The sequence below is a fragment of the Equus asinus genome, chromosome 23 (genome assembly GCF_041296235.1).
Source record: "Equus asinus isolate D_3611 breed Donkey chromosome 23, EquAss-T2T_v2, whole genome shotgun sequence".
NCBI classification, from domain to species: domain Eukaryota; kingdom Metazoa; phylum Chordata; class Mammalia; order Perissodactyla; family Equidae; genus Equus; species Equus asinus.
In genome coordinates this window covers 34,833,674-34,855,656 of record NC_091812.1, presented here as the reverse complement: position 1 = coordinate 34,855,656, position 21,983 = coordinate 34,833,674, and the positions used below count along the sequence as shown (strand labels likewise).

The window sequence follows — 21,983 nt, the reverse complement described above, 5'->3', positions numbered from 1 at the left end:
CCTGAGATTTACAATATTCAGGCATTTAAAAGGTTTCCCATGCTTTCTTTGGCCACATTCAAGTTGTTTTAGGTTGTTTAAATCCAGAATGACAGTAAAGTGGCTTGTGATGACTTTGGGAATGGGCCGCTAGCTGCAGGTGCCTCTGTCTGATCATTTTCACACATTCTTTCCCACAGGACCGTTATATGATCCTAGGCCAAAATGGCTTCTTTGTGAGTCCTTCCGACTCCCTGGCCATCATTGCCGCCAACCTCCCTTGCATTCCATATTTCCGTCAGATGGGGGTCCGAGGGTTTGGGAGGAGTATGCCCACCAGCACGGCCCTGGACAGGTAAGCAAGGATGTTACTGTGAAAAGCTTCATGGTGGCCTCTGATATGCACGTCCTCTTTGGTGCTAGCTGTCGCTCATTCTTTCCTTCTCCATTGGGAGCTCGTTGAAACCATGGAAACTTAGAGACATACTGTAGTGTCCTGGGTAGGAGCGTGAATAACCAGGTGGCCTGAACGTGATTCTTGTTTCTGCCACTTAGCTGTGGGAACTTGGGATACTTGTCTGATCTTTGTGCCTCAGTTTCTTATCTTTAGAGTGAGGATAATAATAGTATCATCCTTACATGGATTGACAGGAGGTAGGAATGAAATGATTGATGTAAAACATTTAATGGAGTGCCTGTTGCAAAGTAAATAATTCATCCATGTTTGGTAATAAAACTTACTAAATATGTAGGTGAGGTGGGAAGAACATGGGTTTTGAGGTCAGATAATATTATGTTAAAATGCCAGCTTATATCCTCATTAGCTCTGGGAACACAAGGATGATACATTATAGGTTTGTTGTGAGGATGAAATGAGCTATGTGTGGACAGTGCCCAACAGGAGGTTCACTTAGCAGATCAAACAGTATTCAATTTCTTTCTCCTTGCCCTATCCTCCCAACTGTCTTTCGCCTTGTCTTATAACAGTGAATTTCAGAGTCTAATATTTTCAAGCAACATATATTTTTATGGAGGCAGCATTTGTGCATGGTGGAAAGTTAGAAAAAACACAAAAATAAGAAAATGTAAACATTCTATCCCTCTCCTTCAGTTACCTGTGTTAATAGATAAATTTATGTTCCCTATTGGATCTCATTCTATACATATGTAATATACACATGAATTATAAATCATATGTGATATACATAATATAATATATGTAATATGTATAATATATAATATATTTGCCTTTTTATAATACCAAAAAGAAATCTGAAAATACATATTGCTGTATAACTTGCTTTTTCTTTTCCATCAACAATCTCCAACTTTGTATTAATACATTTTTATGTCATCTGAAACTAAGATTATATTCAAATTTCCCTGAAGTATCCCCAAAATGTCTTTAATGAATGGTTTGCCCAAAGCAGCATCCCATCCAAGACTGTATGTCGTATCTGGTGGTTGAGTCCCTCAAGTTTTTTATAATCTAGCACAATCCTTTCCTTTTTTACTTACTGACAATGACTTTTGAAGAGACCTGACCAGTTGTCCTGCAGAATCTCACCTTCTGGATTTGTGTGGTTATTTTCTCATGGTGTTGTTCATTCATTAAGTCATTCATGAGGTTAAATCTATACACAGTGAAATGAATAATTTTAAGGGCACAATTCAATGAGTTTTAGAAAATGTATAGGTCTGTGTAACAACCACCCAGATTAAGATATAGAACATTCTCATCACCCCAAAAAGTTCCGCTGTGCCTCCTTCCAATTCCCCAGAGGCAATGATTGTCGTAATTTCTATTGCTATATTTAGATTAATAGAATTATATACTATGTACTTGTTTGCTACTGGTTTTTTCACTTAAGGTATATTTTTTGATTCACCCACATCCACTGCCTGTGTCACTAGTTCATTCCCTTTTGTTGTTAGTAATATGCCAATGTATGAATACATCACAATTTATTTTCCAATTTCCCATTGGTGGACATTTGGGTTGGGTTGTTTTCAGTTCTTAGCTATTATGAATCGTGTTGCTATGAGTGTTCTTATACAGGTCTTTTTGTGGGCCCATCTTTATTTCTCCCGGGTAAATTATCTAGGAGTAGAATGCTGATTGTAGGGTAGATGTATGTTTAATTTTACAAAAAACTTTCAAACTGCTTTCCATTTTACACTCTTATTTGCAATATGTGAGAGTTCTAGTTGCTTTGTATCCTTGTCAGGGTTTGGTGTTGTCACTCTTTTTTATTTTAGCCATTCTAGTGAGTGCAAAATATTATTTCGTTTTGGCTTAGATTTGCATCGTCCTGATAAGTAATGATATTGAGCTCATTTTCGCATTCTTTTTGTCCATTGGTGTCACTTTTTAATGTACCTCTTTAAAATGTATTTGCTCAATCAAAAAATTCGATTGCCTTTTTTATTTCATTATAGAAGTTCTTTATATATTCTGGGTAATAAGTCTTTTGTCAGATATATATATGTTACAAATATTTTCTCCCTGCCTGTTGCTTGCCTTTTCATATTCTTAATGGTGTCTTTTGATCAGCCTAAGTTTTAAATTTTGATGAAGTCCAATTTATTATTTTTTTCTTGTATGGTCAGTATATACTTTTTGTCCTCTGTAAGAAATCTTTGCTCACCGCAAAGTCAGAAAGATGTTTTTCCTGTATTTTCTTCTAGAATTGTTGTAGTTTTAATTTTTACATTTAAGTCTATGATGATTTTGAATTAATTTTGTTTGTTGTGTAAGGCAAGGGTCTAGGTTAACTTTTTCCCCATATCCAGTTGTTCTAACCCAATTTATTGAAAAAAATTTACTTTCCCCTTAGTGCCTTTGTTAAAAACCAGTTGCCCATTTATATGTTGGTCTATGTCAGGATTCTCTATTCTGTTCCAATGATCTATTTGTCTATCCTTATGCCGTACTACATTGTCTTGATTACTGAAGTTTCAAAGTAAATATTGAAATCGGGTGACTCCCCCAACTCTCTTTTCTTCTTTGCCAAATAAAAAAATTCTTTGTCCTAGGTTGTTTGCATATCTATGTACACTTTAGAATCAACGTGTCAATTTCTACCAAAGCCTACTGGAATTTTAATTGGGATTGTGTTGAACCCATAGAGCAATTTGGAAAGAATTGCATTTTAATAATATTGAGATTTCCAGACCATGAATGTGGTATATCTCTCAATTTATTTAGTTTTTTAAAATTTCTCTTACCTACTTTGTATTTTAATTTCTCTTAAGTATGCTTTGTAGTTTAGTGTAGAGTTCTTACACAATTTTTGCTGAGTATTTTATATATCCCTGAGTATTTTATATATTTTGATGCTGTTGTAAATGGAATAGTTTTATAAATTTAATTTTCCAGTTCTTTGCTGCTAGTAATTAAAGATGTAACTGATTTGTGTAAGTGACTTTGTATTGTTCCACCGAAGGGGAGGAAATCACATACCTTCGGATGCCCCCCCCCTTTACTTCTCTCCCTCAGGTGATATTGATATCAAGTCCACAAGGATGAACCAACCTCAGCTTAAAATTCTTGCCTAGCAGCACCAAAGAGAAGGTGCATACATACAAACAGATATGATTCCATGTTTTTTTTTCCATTTGCCTTTGCTTATCGCCTTCCTTTCCAAAAAAAATAAAAAAATTCACTGAAACTGTAGAGAACAAGGCAAAAATGGAACCATCACTAGAAATTGAGAGCCCACGGTCATATAGGATCCCCAGTGTCCTGGAGGTTATTTAATATTGTGGAAGAGTATTTAATAATAACACCTTCCACTTAGAATCTTACAATTTAGAAAGAACTTTCATACATTTGATCTTTGCAATAATTTAGTGAGGTAATTGGGTGGGCATTACTCTCAACATATTAAAGATGTTGAACCAATTATTAGAGAGGTTAAGTGACTTGCACAAGGTTGCACAGCTAAGAAGAAAGTGAAACTAGGTCTTCTGATTTAGTTTACCATTGCGTCTGCTCAGTAAATGCAACCTGATCAGGATGGTCCCTGAGAAACCAGTTGAGAATATTGCCCATCTCTCCCATGGGGTAGTCGGCAACTTTCCAAACCCTGGCCAGGAGAGGCTGCTTTCATTCTGACAACAAAAACTATTTGTCCTCTTTTCTCGTGGAGATTTCCCAGTAGTTCTTGATTTCGTTTTATCCTCCCTTCCGAATAAGTCTCTGTTTCAGTCAGAAACCAGAGGCCTTGCTTAGAAATTTCACAAAGGACCTGTTCTGATATGTAAGTGATCATTTAAAAGGATTATTCATGCTTGCTGGTCGGGATTCAGAATTCTGTGGGGCTCTGACGTGACTTGTTTTGGGTACTTGATCTGTTGTGTAGCTCCCAGGTGGCTTCTCATGATGGACACTTTATAAGCTTCTTTCTTCTTGGGTAAAATAAATGAGGCTTCAAAATTTATCTTGCCAGTGGGTTCCCACACAGGTTATTATTTTTTTTAATTAATAAAATCATAAGAATGTGTCTATAAATGCCTGGTCCCGGAAGAATGACAATTGAGTAGCTGAGACACATTAAATGGTGCACTTGCCTAAGCTCCTGGGATTCCAGAATAAGGGAGGCCTGCACCCTTGAAACTGATGAATTATTCAGACAAACTTTCATTATTCACAGATAATTGTTGTCCCCTGAGGGAAGACTTTCAGCGTCTTTAATTTCTACCCTTACAATGTCACTAAAACAAGGATTCCATTTACCCCAGAATAATACAGTTTCAGCCTTGAAAATGGCCTTCTTTTGGGCTTTATCATTCTGAATGTGTGTGATTTGTGGTTACAGATGAGTCTGTGTTGCTGAAATCATTTTGGTTCAAATGATTTGAGAAGTAAAGCACATTCAAAGTATCTTTGTGGCCTGAAGTCTGTCTCCACCCCATGCGAAGCTATTAAATAATCCTTTGTGTCATCTTCCTTCAATAATATTTATGAAGTGTCCATCTGTGCTTGGGGCTGTGCTGCATGCTGTGCAAAACAAGGCAAGCACACAAAGACTTGAGCCCTCCTCATTAGAGATATTTACAGCCTCAAATGAGACCAGCATCCTTGAATGCAGGGCAAGGGAGCCAGATCTGAAAATCGTTTTGACTACAAGGGAGGCCATATAAGGTCCACCACTCCCAAATAGGGAGGTGAAGAGAATTAATGCTCTTCTATCCTCTATTTTATTTGTTCTTTGTGCCACCCTTGTGCCTCACCATTTATTCACACAAGAAGTCTTTATTAAGGGACTTCTAGGTCCTACACCACTGTCCCTTGTCCTGGTGGAACTTGCAGTCTAGTGGAGAAGACAAGCAATAACAAGTAAAGAAAAAAATATATAAATACGGGGTCCGCCTCTGTGGCTGAGTGGTTAAGTTCGCACGCTCCGCTGCAGCGGCCCAGGGTTCGGGTCCCACATCCCACAACTAGAAGAACCTGCAACTAAGATATACAACTGTGTACGGGGGTGGGTTTGGGGAGATAAAGCAGAAAAAAAAAAGATTGGCAGCAGTTGTTAGCCCAGGTGCCAATCTTTAGGGGAAAAAAAAAAAATATATATATATATATATAATATATATATATAAATACAAATTGTAACACATGCGCAGGGGAAATGAACTTGATGCAATAATAATTGGTGGGTATAGAACATCCTGCTTAGATAAGGTAGCCAGGGAAGGACTCTCTGAGGAGGTTATCGGTAGGACCAAAGATTAGAAACACACAGCTGGACCTGGCTAGGATGCTGGGATTAGAAATGGCCCATAATCCTGGGCCTCTTTCACCCCATATGAAAATGCTTATTTTTTAGAATGAAGTCTATAGCTATTTGTTGCCAATTCCCAATCTGAAATATGTACTGTAGCTTTATCTTCAACATATGCAACTGGTCATTGGAATACAGATAGTGTTAATCCTGCAAGTATGCAAGTGTCTACTGATCTGCAATGACCTTGGTGCTTGCTGCATCCTTTAGATCTGTGCTGTTTTGTCTCCAAGACTAGTCATGATGCACGACAGTAATGGGAGAGAGTGTTATGAGCTAATATGTAATTACCTAGTCTCCCATATATTGCTTCTGCTATAGAATGATAGGAATTATTTTGCCTCAGCAGATAAATATGTTCAAGTATAGCCTATATTAAAAGAAAAAAAAAGCCGTTTATCATAGTAGTTATTGCTCTGAAACCCTCCATAGCTGACTAAGTCAGGGTCAAGGCAGAAAAGAGATGTCACCCTCCAAAAGGGTTTACTAAAGGGAATTTAATAGTAGTAAATTAATAATCTGGTCCATAAAGTATGGGAGAAGTTAATTAAGGAAACCAAAAAAATCAAGAAGAGATGAAGAGGCACCCCGGGACTTACAATAGCAGAAAGCTGTTAATTCCCCTGGGACTGAAGGGTCAAAAAAAGGGATCAGGGTAACCATAGCCTGGTGAGGTCTGGAGTTGTGAAAGACAGGCTGCCAAACAGGAACTGAACTTGTCAGGGAGGTACAAATACCCCAACATCTCTTTTCCCACCCTCTGATCTCCTGCTGATGCCTCCAATTGACCAAACCCAACTGGAAGCCAGAGGGCAACCTGTGGAGCTCAGCCTCCTAGGAAGAGAACAGGGCAGAGATGGGCACTGAATGAAATGGGAACTCTAGAGTAGATCGGGGCTAACAAGACTAGCCAGTATAACTAGCACGTGGCCAATCTTTTTGGGAATTTCCACTTATCTTCCAGTCTCATCCTCTCCCCTCTTTTTTGGACCTCAGGTATAGATAGTTGAGTTAACCACACTCATCATTGAACAATTCTTTCATAATTTGTCCAATGGGAGGCTCATTTCTTCTTCTTAAAAAAAAATGTATTTCTCTTTTCTCTGATTACCTTTTCCCCATAGATAACCACAAAAATGTATTTATTGGGTATCCTTTGGTTTGTGTATATTGTTTTATTTGCATGTATTTTATTTTTTTATTTTATTGAGGTCACATTGGTTTATAACATTATGTAAATTTCAGATGTTCATCATTATATTTTGGCTTCTGTACAACTGCATTGTGTTCACCACCAAAAGTCTAGTTTCCATCCGTCACCATACATATGTGCTCCTTTACCCCTCTCGCTCTCCCCCCACATGTTTCCCCTCTGGTAACCACCAATCTGTTCTCTGTATCTATGTGTTTGTTTTTTTTATCTTCCACATATGAGTGAAATCATATGATTTTTTTCTCTGATTTATTTTACTTAGCATGATACCCTCAAGGTCCATCCATATTGTTGCAAATGGCACAATTTCATCTTTTTTATGGCTGGGTAGTATTCCATTGTGTGTGTATATATATATGTATGTGTATATATATATACCACATCTTCTTTATCCATTCATCCATTGATGGGCACCAGGTTGCTTCCAAGTCTTGGCTGTTGTGAATAATGCTCCAGTGAACATAGGGGTGCATATATCTTTTTGAATTAGTGTTTTCATGTTCTTTAGGTAAATCCCAGAAGTGGAAAGGCTGGAGCATGTGGTATTTCTATTTTTGATTTTTTTGAGAAATCTCCATACTGTTTTCCTTAGTGGCTGCACCAGTTTGCATTCCCCCCAGCAGTGTATGAGGGTTCTTGTTTGCAGGTATTTTAAATTATTGTGACTAGTACTGTGTAATAGATTGTATTTAGTTTCTTACTTTTTTCCACCAAAGACTATGTGTTAAGATCCTCTCAGTTGCTCTGTGTGTGTGTCTGGTATGTTGCTTCTAACTGCTGCATAGCAGTCCATGGTGTGCATCCATGACGTTTCACCTCTCTATTCCCTCAGCCATGAAAGCTCAGGCTGCCTCTTACTGCCCGCCACACTGAATAGAGCTGCATAGTGCCTCTTGGAATTTGTGTGAGAATTTCTTTGAGATATGTATCCACAAGCAGAAGTTTTGGGTCAGAGGGAATGTCTATACTTAATTTGACCAAATTTGACCAAATACTGTTAAGATTGTGCTCTAGAATGGCTTCCTTAGTCTGCTTCCCTGACAAGTTGCTGCATCTTCAAATCTAGGTCAACACTTTATGTTGTTTAGCTTTCTACTTTTTTCCCAGTGCAATAGATAGAGAGTAATATACAATTGCTGTATTGATGTTTCATTTCTCCTGTTACTATTGAGCGTCTCTTTGTATGCTTAAGAGATTTGGGGCTTTCCTTTTATTAGTTGCCTGTTCCTGTCCTTTGCCCATTTTTCTGTTTAAGGTTCCTCTTTTTATTTTTGATGGATTTACAGGAGTTCATTATGTATTCTAGATATTAGACTCTTGTCAATTTTAGGCACTTCAAATTTTCATCTTTTTTCTTCAGACAAAATTTTACCCCCGAGTTCTATATCCAAATTCCTGTCACTAGACAGCTCTGTTACAGACAACTCAAATTTAGTATGCTTAAATAGCCACTTTTTTGATTTTCCCTAAAAATTGTACTTTTTTGTGTTTATTATCTGGGTGAATCACCAATCACTCAAATCACAAACCTTGGAGTAATCCTAGACTTCTACTTCTCCCTCATTCCCAATGTACCATTAGTCACTGGGTCCTGTTAGAAAATTCTCTTAAATGCTTCCTGAATCATTCCTTCCTCTCCATCTCTACTTTTACTTTCCTCATTCAGGTTCTCATAATCTTTTGCTTGGACTATTGCAATAGTCAGTGAACTGGCCTCTCTGCCTCCAGATCTCCTCTTCTTCATTCCACATCCTGGACCACCTCAAGGGCAATTGTTCTAAGGCAGAAAGCCATGCACCTCCCTCCTTTGCTTAAAATCTCTTGGTGGCTTCAAAAGCCCACAGAATGTGATCCTATCTCCTGATTCTAAAACATGCATCATCTGCTGACTATGAACACCTCACTCTTGCCTACGTTTTTCCCCTGCCCTCTAGATGTCTTGTGCTGCTTACAGTTCCAAAATTCACTGGCCTCTCACACTGCTGTGCTTCGCACATGCTGCTCTCTTCCTTTGCCTCACCCCATCCTACTTTGTTCTTCCTTATCTTTCAAGGCTTGAGTCAAGGATCACCTTCTCAGTAAGTACTCCTCTGATATCATGTTCTCTCCACCCCAAAGCAGCATTTGGAATTTGCTATTCACAGTTGTCACAGATGTTGAAAACATGTACTTGTCTGTTTCCCAATGTACTGTGAGCCCCCCAAAGGCAAAGGTTTTATCCAGTGCCTGACACAGAATATGTTCTCAATAAACACTTAGTAAACGAATGGATGAGATTTCTTCCCTTTTTGGATACCTTTTATTTGGGAGAAAAAGTAACTAGAACTCGACAGATCTAATCACATAATTCTGAAGGTTAACCACTATGAACTACCAACATGCTTCTGTTGACTTTTGTACAAAATAAATTTGTCGGTGCCATCACCTGGTTGCAGCTGGTATACCTGAAAGATGAGAAGAAGATGAATGATGTATCATTGCACAGTCTTCTTTGGGTGTAATAGAACTGTGCCTGACTTATGGTTTTCATTTACATTTAGATAAGTTTGTAGTGAGTCTGATTTTTAGCAATGATATGTGGGTATTGATTATAACCTAATCAAGATGAGATAAAAAGAAGCAACCACATGGCAGTTATTTCCTAGTCAATAACTAAAAACTCCCACAGCCTGAACTTAACCTCAGGATTCTTTATTCCTGGCTCTACTAAGTAGGCTGAGGAATGGATTCTTCCTGGGACACTTAGGGGATGCCTAGCGCTGCCTTCCTCTGTGCTTTCGTGTTCATCTACTGGAAAGGATGCTGACAATGACTCAAGCGGGCTCCTCAGTGTTTCTAAGAGTTGGTATCTGTTCAGAAAGTGGTTTCATGCCTATATTTAATAGACAGCATTTATGAATTAGTTGGCTAATGTGAGAGAAATAAAGTGTTAACATTTAAGACTAGAAGCTGCAAGAGTTTTGGAGATGTTGGATAAACCATCTTTTGTTCAGTTGTGCAGAGCCATCTTGGATTTCTGCTATCTGAATTGGTCAGAAAAGCAATTTGGGGTGAGCATTCAGTGATCTGAGTTCCAAAATATGTAGTCATCGTCACCCTCCCATATGAATTGAAAGACAGACCATTTTTAGAAATCAACTCTCTCTTGCCCATGACATTTGCAAGGACTGTATGCCACTCTTTGGTCCTGTCTCTAGAAAGGTGTAGTCATTGTTGCAGGGGTCCAGCATCCTATTCTCGGCCCTTCCACTGGCTGGCACTCCTTGGACTTTGGCAAGTAATTTTGATTTTTGGTAGATTTGGCCAGTACTGAAAGAAGCCCCTTACCACCACCCTGGCTGATCGGGATTAAAGACCATTTTAAACAGGGCTTTCAGTGCCGTCCGGTGCAGAGCTTATACTAAGTGGCGTGCGGCTGCTTTCTAGTGGGAACGTTGACTTCATGGCCCACCTTTATTTATAGTCTCAAATTTGGTTTTTGGAGGGTCTGTTTGGTTAAATGACCTCCTCCCTTTTTTTGTCACTTAAAATAGTTACGCAATTTAAAAATCAATCCCATTCGTTACTGCAAAGAGGCATGAGGCAACCCTTTATGGGCTGATAAAAATGTTGTATATGTTGATGGTGGTGGTAGTTACACAACTGTCTGTCTGTCTATCTATTTGTCTATATGTCAAGACTCATGGAACTGTACACTTAAAATTGGTGAATTTTACTTTATGTAAATTATACCTTGATAGAAGTGATAAAAATAATCAAATCCTATTTATTTGAAAACAAAACAAAGCACCTCTCTTGGTCTTTATGATTGAGGTCCAGAATCATCACCCTCCTTTGAACGACTCTTGTCCCCAGCATCGAGGCTCGCATTTACCAGACCGTCAGTAAACCCTGGCTGGGTTCAGGTGAGTTGAGTGGCCTTGGGAATCACTGTCCACTGCCTCCTTCTCTGTGGTGAACTAGAACGTCAGTATAGTATCTATAATCTTGTCTGGGAAAAGACTTACATTTAGAGTTGAAAGTTCTACGATTTCAAGGTCATTAGTCAAATTTCTTGGTGGCATAAAAGAAGGAAGATAGGGCAGCCCAGTGTAACTCTGAACCGTAGGCTTTGTCAAGGCCGCAGGGAAACTTGGCGCTTGACAGTGCTTTTAAGTGAAGGAAGATAATGGTAAATCATTTTAGGTCTGAAGATCCTTCTGGAGTGAAAGAGCATGTACTTGTTGTATGTGCTTTATATTTTGAAATGGATTTTGTAACTCTCACACAAAAAAAGTTTTAGAATAGATTTTAAACCCCAACCTCATAGGGGAGTGTTGAGCTGGGCCTGTTGGAAGATTGCTTACACAGTTGCTAAATATCATCGATTTCACTTTACCATCAGGCTCAGGGAGGAATAGTATTTAAGAAGGATGCACAGGGTGAATCAAGAAGGTGCCCCAAAGGTTTGCCTGCTCAGCAAAGAGGGAGAGAGTGAATGCGTTTTCATCGACAGTGAGCTCTATTACAGTGTCATCTTCGATTTTCACACGGACCCTCAGAAGTGTTTGAGTCAGGCATGATCATTGACATTTTGTAGTAAAAATATGATGTTGAGAGGTTCAGTAACTTGCCCAAGGTCACCCATCAAAAAGGAAGCAGTTAAGACTGGTGCTGGATTGTTTGGTTCCAAGTCTCATAATTTCTTTACTGTTCCCTATTGTTGAGAGCAGGCAAATGTTCTGGTTTTTCCTTGAGTGAAAGTAATTTGTGTGAGTTCGTGTGTGTGTGTGTGGGAACCTATGTGGCCCAAAGGTTGTGGATGACCTTAGACAAGCATAAGTAACTTCAACTCCAAGATGTCTTATAATTTTGACCTTGGACATCATTACTGTTTAGTAAAGCTTTGGAAGAAGCAGTTCCTGGCTTTAACTTAAGACTTCCAGGAAAATGTCAGTGGGGTCCAAGGAAGGGTTTACATTTTATACCCTTGCCTCAGAATGTGCTTGAAGGAGTAAGATCATCAGCAGTGGCTGCACAACAAAATATGTCTCAGGTTTCAGCATGTTTTCTGTGTTACCTTCTGTGTAAAGTGGGTTAAGCAGATACAATTCCTTCTTTATAAGAGTTTTTAATCTCAGACAGACAGCACTGATGACCAGAAACAAAAGATACTGATTAAATACAATGCGTTCCTTTAGTAGATAATATGTTAGAGTTGGTGATAACATGTCCATGCTTAGGAAAAATAATGCAAACTTTGTCAGCTCCTGTCTATATGGCCTACACAGGTGAGGGTGGACTCCAGACCTGGGGACCCATTCATCTCATCTCTGATCAGGTTTCTGGCTGAGGTTTCAGTTTTGTCGTTTGGAATTCCGTGTTCTTTTAGAGTTCCCCTTTGCCTCAGTGGTTTGTGTTCTAACATGGAGGAAATCTCTTTGGTAAGTTGGCACCTGTGTTTAAGAATGCAAGCTTTCTATCCAGGACTAACAGAGAGACTGTATGAGTCAGGATCTTTGTGCTGCAAATGAGAGAAAACTACCTGAAATGGGGCCTAAATAATAAAAGGAATGTGTTGGCCCACATAACTGAAGTAGAGTTGGCCTCAGGTGAACCTTGATCCAGCAGCTCAAATGATACTACCATTTGACCAGGATATTCCCTCTCTGGTCTGCCATAGAAGGTGTCACTCTCACCCTTGGGCTCCCTACCTCTGTCTCTCCAGACTCCCTTTGGGAGAGCAAATGTCTGCAAGATTTCCAGAACTCACTCTCTTACACTTCGTTGTCTATGAGGACGAGAGACAAAGTCTTTTTGGAAAGAAGCAACTGAAAACACCTCCCTCAGTCTTGACTTTGGTTAGAGTTTGTACCATCTCTGACCCATTGACTCACGATGCCATGAGGGATGGGGTAGGCTGAAAGTCTTAAGCCCCTTCCTCCTATTAGGTAGAGCTGGGAGGATGGTCATTCCTTCCCAAACCAAATGACCTAGTGTGGATTCAGTTTTTCTCCAAAACAAGATCTTTCTTTTCTCCTTCCAGAAGAAGTAACTTCAGCAACTTGGGACCCAATAGATGGCAGAGGGATGTGAGCTAGGTGAGGGCATTAGGGTGCAGTTCTGGATGGAGGATTCAGGACCTAGGTAAGAACTCCAGGTTGTTACCTCCTCCTACCCCTGCAAATCCTCTGCTTACTTACCAATTGTTACCAATTGAACTCTCTCCCCAACCGGGAGAGACCCAAAGAAGGGTCTCTTGCCCCTCCTCTTGGGGTTCTTCCTCTGTTTGGTGTCACATCTTTGAAAGGAGATGGAACCTGAGTATTCAATAGCTCAAGCTTTATTCAACGACCAAAGAATGGAGAAGTGGAACATGTTCACAAATCAGCTTCTCAGCTCCTGGGGCGATTAAGTAGCTATTATAAGGGGTCAGAGTAATGAAGGGGAGGAATATTCACAATTGTTCAGAGAACTGGGCAGGCTTTTGGGGGGAATAGGGTGCCACCTCTTTTCTTTCCTTATTTGGTGATATGCTGCCATTGCCATGGCAGTTGTAAACTGTCATGGCGCCAGAAGGTGTGTTATGTAGCATGGTGATGTATTACAAGGAGTGTATAATGATCTGCGCAGTCTATGTTGGGTCCAGTCAGACTGCCATATTGCCTTTAACCAGTTTTCACTGGTGTTGTTCAGCCATCTTCTCCTTTCTCTCTGTGGTTTCCTGCGAGCTAAAGATAACATGCTAGGCTTGTCCTGAGCAGGGTTATGGTTAACATCTTATGGGGCCAGGGGCCGAGGTAACACCAATAACTGACAATGGTTCTAGAATTAGAATGATGCTTGCCTGTGATCCTTGCATATGCTCATGAATTCTTCTGTCCTTCTTTCCCATCCTCTCTGCTCTGCTCCTTCCTTCCTTCCCTTTTTTCTCTTTTTCTTCCCCCATCTCTCTCTTCCTCCATCTCTCTTGTCCTCTCCCTCTTTTCTTCCTCGCTTCCTTCCTTAGTTTTTCTTCCTTTATTCCCTCCCTCTCTCCTTACCTACCTTCCACTTTGTCATTTTTCAAAAAACATTTTTTCAGCGCTTACTGTGTGCCAGGCACACTGCTAGGTTCTGGATATCACTGCTGGAGTTTATCTTCTCTTCCACCTCCTTCTTCCTCTGTCAAACTTCGTTGTTAACAAAATTTATTAGTATTCTCTGTGTAAAGTATTCTGCTAGACTCAGGTTCATGACTTCAATCTGTATGTTAATGACAGACTTGGAGAATGTTTTCAAATCATAATGACGTTGTAGGTACAGATTGCCTTGCACAGATTCTACTACCTATATTTAGGAGTGGGAGGGAGAGAGAGAACATAGGTTAAGGAGTGCAAACATTTATTCCTGCCAGTGTACTCAAACGAGCTCATGCATAAGATGGGACGCTGTATTCTCTGACTTTCATTGCCCTCTACATTCCGACTACCTCGGTTTGAATTCTGACTCCTCTGTTCTCTGGCTCTGACCTTGGGCTGGTTCCCTAACCAGGGTCTCCTCTGCTAAATGAGGATAATAACAGCACCCTTCTCACTGAGGATGAAATGAGGTAATGTATGGACAATTCTTAGAGCGGTGCCAGTCCACGGCGCAAGCTCAATCAAGGTTGGCTATTGTTATCATGATGATGGAGTTTTATAGAAAGCAAACTCAAGGATGGACAGTGGATTCTTCCATACTAACGAACTAAGACTAAATCTTAACCAGTGGCTACACTTAGATCCTATATTCCCCATGTAGTAATAGTAATTGGGTGGTGCTCTTTGCTATGAGTCCCTCACATTTCACAGTACAACAAAGCTTTTACGAGACTGCTCTGTGAACCTCAAATCTTTGCATTGATAGTTTCTCAGATTGTCTTGTAAGTAGTGACTATTAATTTTCTATAGCTCATTTTTTATGTGTATATGGAACCTTTCAATTAGGAAGCCAGAATCCATTGCCTTTTAATCTTTTGCCTTTTTATTAATATTCTTTCAAGTTGTTACAGATTAGCAGTTCTTTGTTCCCTGTATCAAAGCTTCCCTGGAACACGGATTGGACCCTGGGAGCCCTATCTCTTTAGAAAAATTGTCTTTCTAGGAAAACATAGGGTTTCTTTTTTTCTTTTAAAACACACCTGTGTCTGTCTATGTGATGTCCCAAATCATTAAACCCCATACAGAGCTCAAGCTTTTTTCCCTACCACTAATTCTGATGATAGGATTTTGACTTTGCATTGTCTACAGATCCCGTTAAAACATATAAGGTGATTTGTATGCATATTGTAAGCGCTTGTTCATTTCATAATCTGTTCAGAAGTTCAGCCAAAACGTAAAAAAGTAAAATGAAAGAGACACCATGACCAAATGAACTGCTCTGTGATACACCCAAGTGTGGGGATGAGACATTCACAAAAATAGCTTTCTTTGTTACTAATGTAACACTAGCTACTTCCTTTCTTAACAGCATCTCAGTCCTAACTTATTGTTGTAATGATTGTTCAATGTTGTAATGATTATTCTATGATTTTCATGCTTTTGTAATGACTTTAAAAAAAGTCATATGCTCCTCTGTAGCGCCTTTATCTGCAAAGCCATTAGCCAGTTCCTCTGGTGCTCTAGGGAGGGACTTGGGAGGTGGAAGGGCAAATATTCCTCCCCAAATGGGGATTGTTTACATGAATCTTATCAAAGCAGGTGCCAGGAGCTTGAGAAATTTGAGAATGAGAGCTGATTTGGACAAGGCCGTTTGAATTTGTAGAGGAAACTTCCATCTGAGGGTCAGCTTCCAGAGTAGGTCAGAGACCAGAGCATGGGTTGTGGTTCTGGGCGAGCATGACATTGAGCTAGGATGGGGCTGACTAGAAGGAGATCTCACAGAGGTTCAGTAGAAAAAAAAAATAAGAAAAGGAGATATGAGTATGAGTGTGTTGGTACATCTGACTTTACCGCTGATTCTCATCGCTTCACAAAGCCTGTCTCTCCCCATCCAGAAGAGAAGTACTCAGGGCTGGTACAGTGGCTCTCTTCCACAGAGCTTCCAGGGTCCCACATTCCATCAAGCTCATTGCTCTGCCTCCTTTGGGTGTAGCCCTTTCTCTCATGTTTCAGTAGAGTGGGAGCTCCAGCCACCATATCTGATTTTAGGCAGCCACTGGAGCAAAGGATAAAGAAGGGCAAAGGGAAGAGCATAGATGGGTACACTATCTATCTTTTGAAGAGATTCTTGGAAGAGGACAGCTGATGCTTTTGCTTATGTCCTACTGGCCAGAACTTAGTGATATGGCCATGCCTAGCAAGGGAAGCTGAAAAATGGAGTCTTCACTTTGAATGGCCATGGGCACAGCTCGAAATTAGGAGTTTTCTTACCAAGAAAGAAGGGGAGAATGGTTATAGAGGGACAACTAGCAGTCTCTGACATAGGTTTAGATGATGTCCTAAATATTCTGTGTAGAATATTGTAGTTTATGCCAATATAAAACATTATTTTCTCTAATCGTTGACATGCTGAAAATCTGTTCTTCTTTTCTTTAGACTAAAGAACCTAGGATGATGATATAAATGATGATGATGTTATTAATAATGATGAGGAGGAAAAGAAGGAATATCCACCAGAGAAAAGATATGAGATATGGCAACTCACAAGCTAATGAGAAAAGTATTATTTCCCTCATTTTATAAATAAGAAAATGGATGCTCAGACTGGGAGGAACCCACTGAGGTAACACCAGTCCTTACCTATGGAGTTAGGCTATGGCAACAAAGCTTGGGGAGCAAGGTTTTAGGGAGGGGAGCAAGGTGCTTTTTAGTTGCAAGTAATAGAAACTTGAACTTCAAATGACATAAACAATAAGGGAAAGATGTATTTCGCATATTAAAATGTCTAGAAACAGGTGGCTCCAAGGCGGGGCTAAGTCATTTCTCAGCCTCGTTGTTAGGGTGCCAGGTTCAGTCATCCTCTGGGTGTGGTTTTTGTCTTCAGTGAGCTTTCCTCATGGAAAGGCTTCAGCAATTCTAGCTATTTCCCCCACATATGACATGGTCTTATGGAAGAAAAAGGACTGCCTTTTATTTGTGTGTCTTTTTAAAGTCAACAAAACTTTTCCAGAAGCCATCCGATGCAGTATTTGTCTTGTTCTGTAGTATGTTCACCTTTGCTGAAGATAAAAAATAAAGTCATGGTTCTGTTACTGAGGAAATCAGTGCGAACGAGTTTGGGTGGGCAACTGTCAGTACCTGCTAATTCACTTAAATTGTTGGCCCACCATTAAAGAACATCCTAGAGTTATAGCTGTTTCCCTGAGAATACCATTGCCTCTGACATCACTTCCTTATTACAGTTTGTTTACTTACTCATCAATCAACATTTATTAAATACCTTCTCTGGGTCAGATAGTGTTGTAAGTGAATACAATTCATGCTTACCCTCAAAAAAATTTATGATTTAGTGAGAGAGGAGGGTATCCTGAGCAACACTTACAATACAATGTGAGGAATGCCATAATAGGGGCCATGAGGACGCTGAGAGGAAACAGCTTACGTTGGCCTGGATCAGGATCAGGAGTTGTGGCTGTCATGGAACTTTATTCTCTTAGGTTACGTATGAATGTTTGTCATGGGAAGCCCTTGAATAAACTCCTTGAGCACAGGGACCACATTTTATTCTTTATCTTTGTTTTTTAATCTGAGTATAATGCTTTGACCATAATAGTTGCTCAGTGTGATAAGCAGGGATGAGTCAGGTCAGGAAAAGAGAAAACACTTTGAACAAACCATCCATTGTGAGTAAAAAGTGTTCCAATATGCTGGTAAAGAGTATGAGCTTTAGGGTCTGTCCAGTGACCTAGTGGTTAAGTTCAGTGCACTCTGCTTCGGCAGCCCAGGTTTGGTTCCTGGGTGTCGACCTACAACACTCATTGGTTATGCTGTGGTGGCAGCTTACATACAAAATAGAGGAAGATTGGCCACAGATGTTAGCTCAGGGTGAGTCTTCCTCAGGGGGAAAAAAAAAAGAGTATGAACTTTAAATTTGCAAAGACTTGAGTTCTAGTGTGAGATCTACCGTTACTTAGCTGTGTAAATGTAGGGAAGTTACCTAACCTCTCTGTGCCTGTTTTCTTGTCCATCAAATGAGAATTAGAGTACTTAACCTCATTGTCACGCAACTCAAATGGGATAATACCTGTAAAGTGATCAGCACAGAATAAGCACTCAATGAATATTAGCTGTTATTATTACGTAATAACAAAGGCAACCTTATTTTTTCCTCCCTCTAAATCTTCAATTTTACTGAACTGCTTGTTGAAAACACTTTTTCTAAATCAGAGCATTTCTGGCAACCAGAAGTGAACCTTACACATACTATGCTTCTTGATATCTTAGCTGAGAATCGTAGTGTTAGCAGACATTTCCAGTGTGTATCTGATAAATATCACACGCCAATATTTCCTACATTCTGTTTACTCAGTGTTTTCTCCTAAAATAGGCAAGTGTTCTGTTGAGGAGTTGCCAAATGTTCTTCTTGAGTGGCTGGGTTTTCCTTAGCTGATGAAATCACCCTTTGTTGATGGCACCCATTTCCAGGGAATTTCTCCGTCCTCCCAGGGCTCATGCTCGGGGTCACCACCCCCCAAAATATGTTAGGTATTTTTAAGCCGAGAGTGTCCACTGGTCATGGCAGCCACCTCTCAGAGACTATATTTCCTCTAATTGCCTCAGGGGCTATTTACTTAATAGTTTCTTCCTTTTATAAAACTATGTGCCATGTTCCATTTATGAGAAGAACACAGTATTCCAGAGCACGTTAAGTTATTTAGGGATAACTGACCCAGCAAATGGAACTGTGGGGTTAAGGAGAAATCCAGTCGCATGGAGGCCCCTGGTCTTATGTGTGGCTTGAAGAGATGGAGGATGCTGATGTGTTCTTTGGGGACAGATTCACAGTTCGACAGGAAACATCTGCTTTAATCTGCTCCAACATCAACACAAGCCATGCGGTAGGAAACCTGTTGTTTCTGGGTGGCTTTCATTTCTCAAGCCAGGGCTGGGCTGAGATGGAAGCTGTTTGGACAGGCAGCACAATGTGCTCCCGTTTGTCAAAATACGGACACACAAGCAGCCTTATTTGAGAGTATCCTGGGGCAATTTCTTAATTAAAGGGAGCCATTTTCTTTATAAACCTCTCTGGCTCGCTCTTCATTTCTCTCTCTCTCTCTTTCCCTTTATGTTTTCTCTCTCTCTTAGCACAGTTCCATTCTGGGGTTCAATGGTGAGGGTGCACTTCTCAACCTTAATTCTCCCACCACAACCTCTCTCATGAGTAAGAATGGCTCCCTGTGGAGGAAGATTCTCCCTGAGGGTATCAACATATCTGGGAAACAAGTGTGCAAACACACAGACTCACACCCACTCGCACACCTTAGTGATTGTCTTCTACCCCTTAAGGCATATCTGCGTCCTCTTCCCACCATCAGATTCACGACCTAGAATCAGTTAAAGACGCTCTGCTTCAGCATCGTGGAATTGATTTGCAGGGAAAACTGCCTCATTCCTCATATTCCAAACATGAAGTTGGTATCTGACACTTAGAATTTGCTTCTGGAGAATTCAAGGAATTCAAAGGGCTCTTATTATATCAGGGCATCTGTGATACTAATCACTTAAAAATTATTACCCTGCTAATAAAATATGAAGTGTAGATTTGTAGTACTGCGCTCACATTCCCTCCACGATCATTTAAAAAATTTTAGTGCCCACTATATCCTAGGCCTTGTGAACAACTAATAAAGGGACACAGGAGCTGATGTCCTCAAAAGAAAAACACAATCACCTTCAGATAAAGTCAAGGTCCTTTTTCACCCATTCTGGTATCGGGTAGATTGATCAAACAAAAGAAATTGGAAAGGCCATTTATTGTATCATGGGAGTCCACTGACACCACCAGCTAAGATAAGTCCAGGAGATTCCAGACTGTTTTTCATTGACTCTGGCAGTGGGTCCAAGTGAGAGACAATGAAAAGATCTTCAGCGGATTACTTTCTCCTCTCTTCCTCCTGCTTCCTACCTAACGACTTGAATGCATATGTGCTCCAGATGTTGGGCTCATTCCATGTGCACAGGCTCACTTCTTTTCTCTTTACCAACATTGTCTGCCCTGGTCAGGCTGGTGTCCGTGCTGCTCTGGGGCGGGTAACATATACAGTATGGAGGGCAGGTCCACAAGTCACACTTGAAATGATAAGTCACACTCTCTGCCTCAGAGCATCTCAAAGCCCAGGAGGAGGTACAGACGAGTAAACTGTAATTACAGAAATAATGATTACAAGGTACATCGGTGACAGAAAAAAGTGAGGAATCAACTTTGCTTAAGATTGGAGGATGCGGGGCAGACAAGACTTCAGAAAGGAGGAGGTACTTGGAGGGTGTGTTGAAGATTGAATAGAAGGTTTGGAGAATAGGAGTTTGTTTGCTGGACAAGAAGGAGAATTGGAAGGACATGCTTGGCAGTGGTCAGTAGTCAGTAAAAGGGTGTGAGGCATAAATTATCAAGGCACATGAAGAGATTGGCAAGCGTGATCTTTCTGGAGCATTTGTTGCAGGACTCATGGAGGTCCACATAATAAGACAATGGTAGGGAATGATGCTGAAAGAGTGGCCAAGGGCCTGGATAAAGGAGGGTCAAGATGTTGTGTGCTGGGACCTGATTCTTCTTGTAATGGGGAGCCAATTCTTCTCTGGACCTTCCCACATTCCCTGCAACTTCCTTGTGACTCTTGTCCACTTATTTGCCAGTCATTCAAGACCTAGGGCTGTCTACTATCCAGTTGCTCCTCACATGCAGATGGAAAACCTGGGCCAGACTGAAGTCTGAAGACCTGGAGACCCAGCTGAGCTCCGGGCAGTGTGGGATATGCTTACAGCCATCAGGGAGAGGAAAGGAGGTGCATGTTCTCAGGGCCAGTGTTCAGGGAAACCCCACAGTCAAAGGCTGGCAGGTGAGCATCCAACAGGGCAGAGACCAGCAAGGGAATTCAGGTGAGAGCTTCAGGATTGGAACGGGGCACACCTGACCACAGTCAGGGGGATTCAGAGAACTGCCTGGAACCTGGAGGGATCCCTTGAGCCATAGGAATGTGGGCAGCTGAAGCTGTGGCCTTGACTATGGGGAAAGAAGTTGCTGTTTGGGAGGGGAACTGACTTGGCACACAACTCAGATTCATTTCTCCATAAAATTTCCTTCATTGTCACCTGGTTGGAATTAATTGATTCCTTCTTGGTGGTGCAGAGCACTCTGTTTATGCTTTTAGTAATTAGAGCATGCCTTGTTTTATAGTATTTTTGTACATTTCTGCCTCAGTCCTTGATTATAAATTTAAGGCAGAGAATGTGGTTTTATTTTCAAATCTCTCTCTTTCATGCTTTAAATAGTATTTTAAGCCGATCATACATAGATATATTTTTGTTGAATTAAACTTAATTGAATGAATCCCATCCTCTTTCAGAATAGAAATTGTGTTTTCTGGGATCCAGAAACTATTACAGAAGAAGTCAGTATTGTTCTCGGGATTTTAAAATGATTGGCTTTCTTAGTCTCTGTTAGCTGCTGTAAGATAACATGACAGATCGGGTGGCTTATAAACAACAGAAATTAATTTCTCTCAGTTCTGGAGGCTGCAAGTCCGAGATCAGGGTGCCAGCATGACTGGGTGGGGGCCTTCTTTCAGTCTTTAGACTTCTCATTGTATCATCACGTGGTGGAGGGGTTAGAGAGCTCTCTGGGGTCTCTTTATGGGAACACTAATCCATGCTCATGACCTAAGCACCTCCTGGAGGGTCCTGCTTCCTATTACCATCACGTTGGATGTTGGGATTTCAACATATGAATTTGGTGGGGGGACAGAAACGTTCAGACCATAGCACTGGCCGATGCAGATGTGGGCTGGTGTGTACTGAATGTTTTCTAAATTCAAAGTGAGTGGAATTACTGTCAGATCTGAAATAAAT

General features: G+C 40.5%; 1 protein-coding gene across 1 annotated transcript in view; it reads left to right on the top strand.

The window, feature by feature from the left end:
* The window catches only part of PGM5 (phosphoglucomutase 5), a 168,251-nt gene that overhangs the window by 34,893 nt on the left and 111,375 nt on the right, over positions 1 to 21,983 (top strand). The window contains exon 6 of the mRNA XM_014846775.3: positions 180 to 334. Within this exon, the coding sequence (XP_014702261.1) occupies positions 180 to 334 (155 nt within the window). The remainder of the gene's footprint in view (positions 1 to 179; positions 335 to 21,983) is intronic.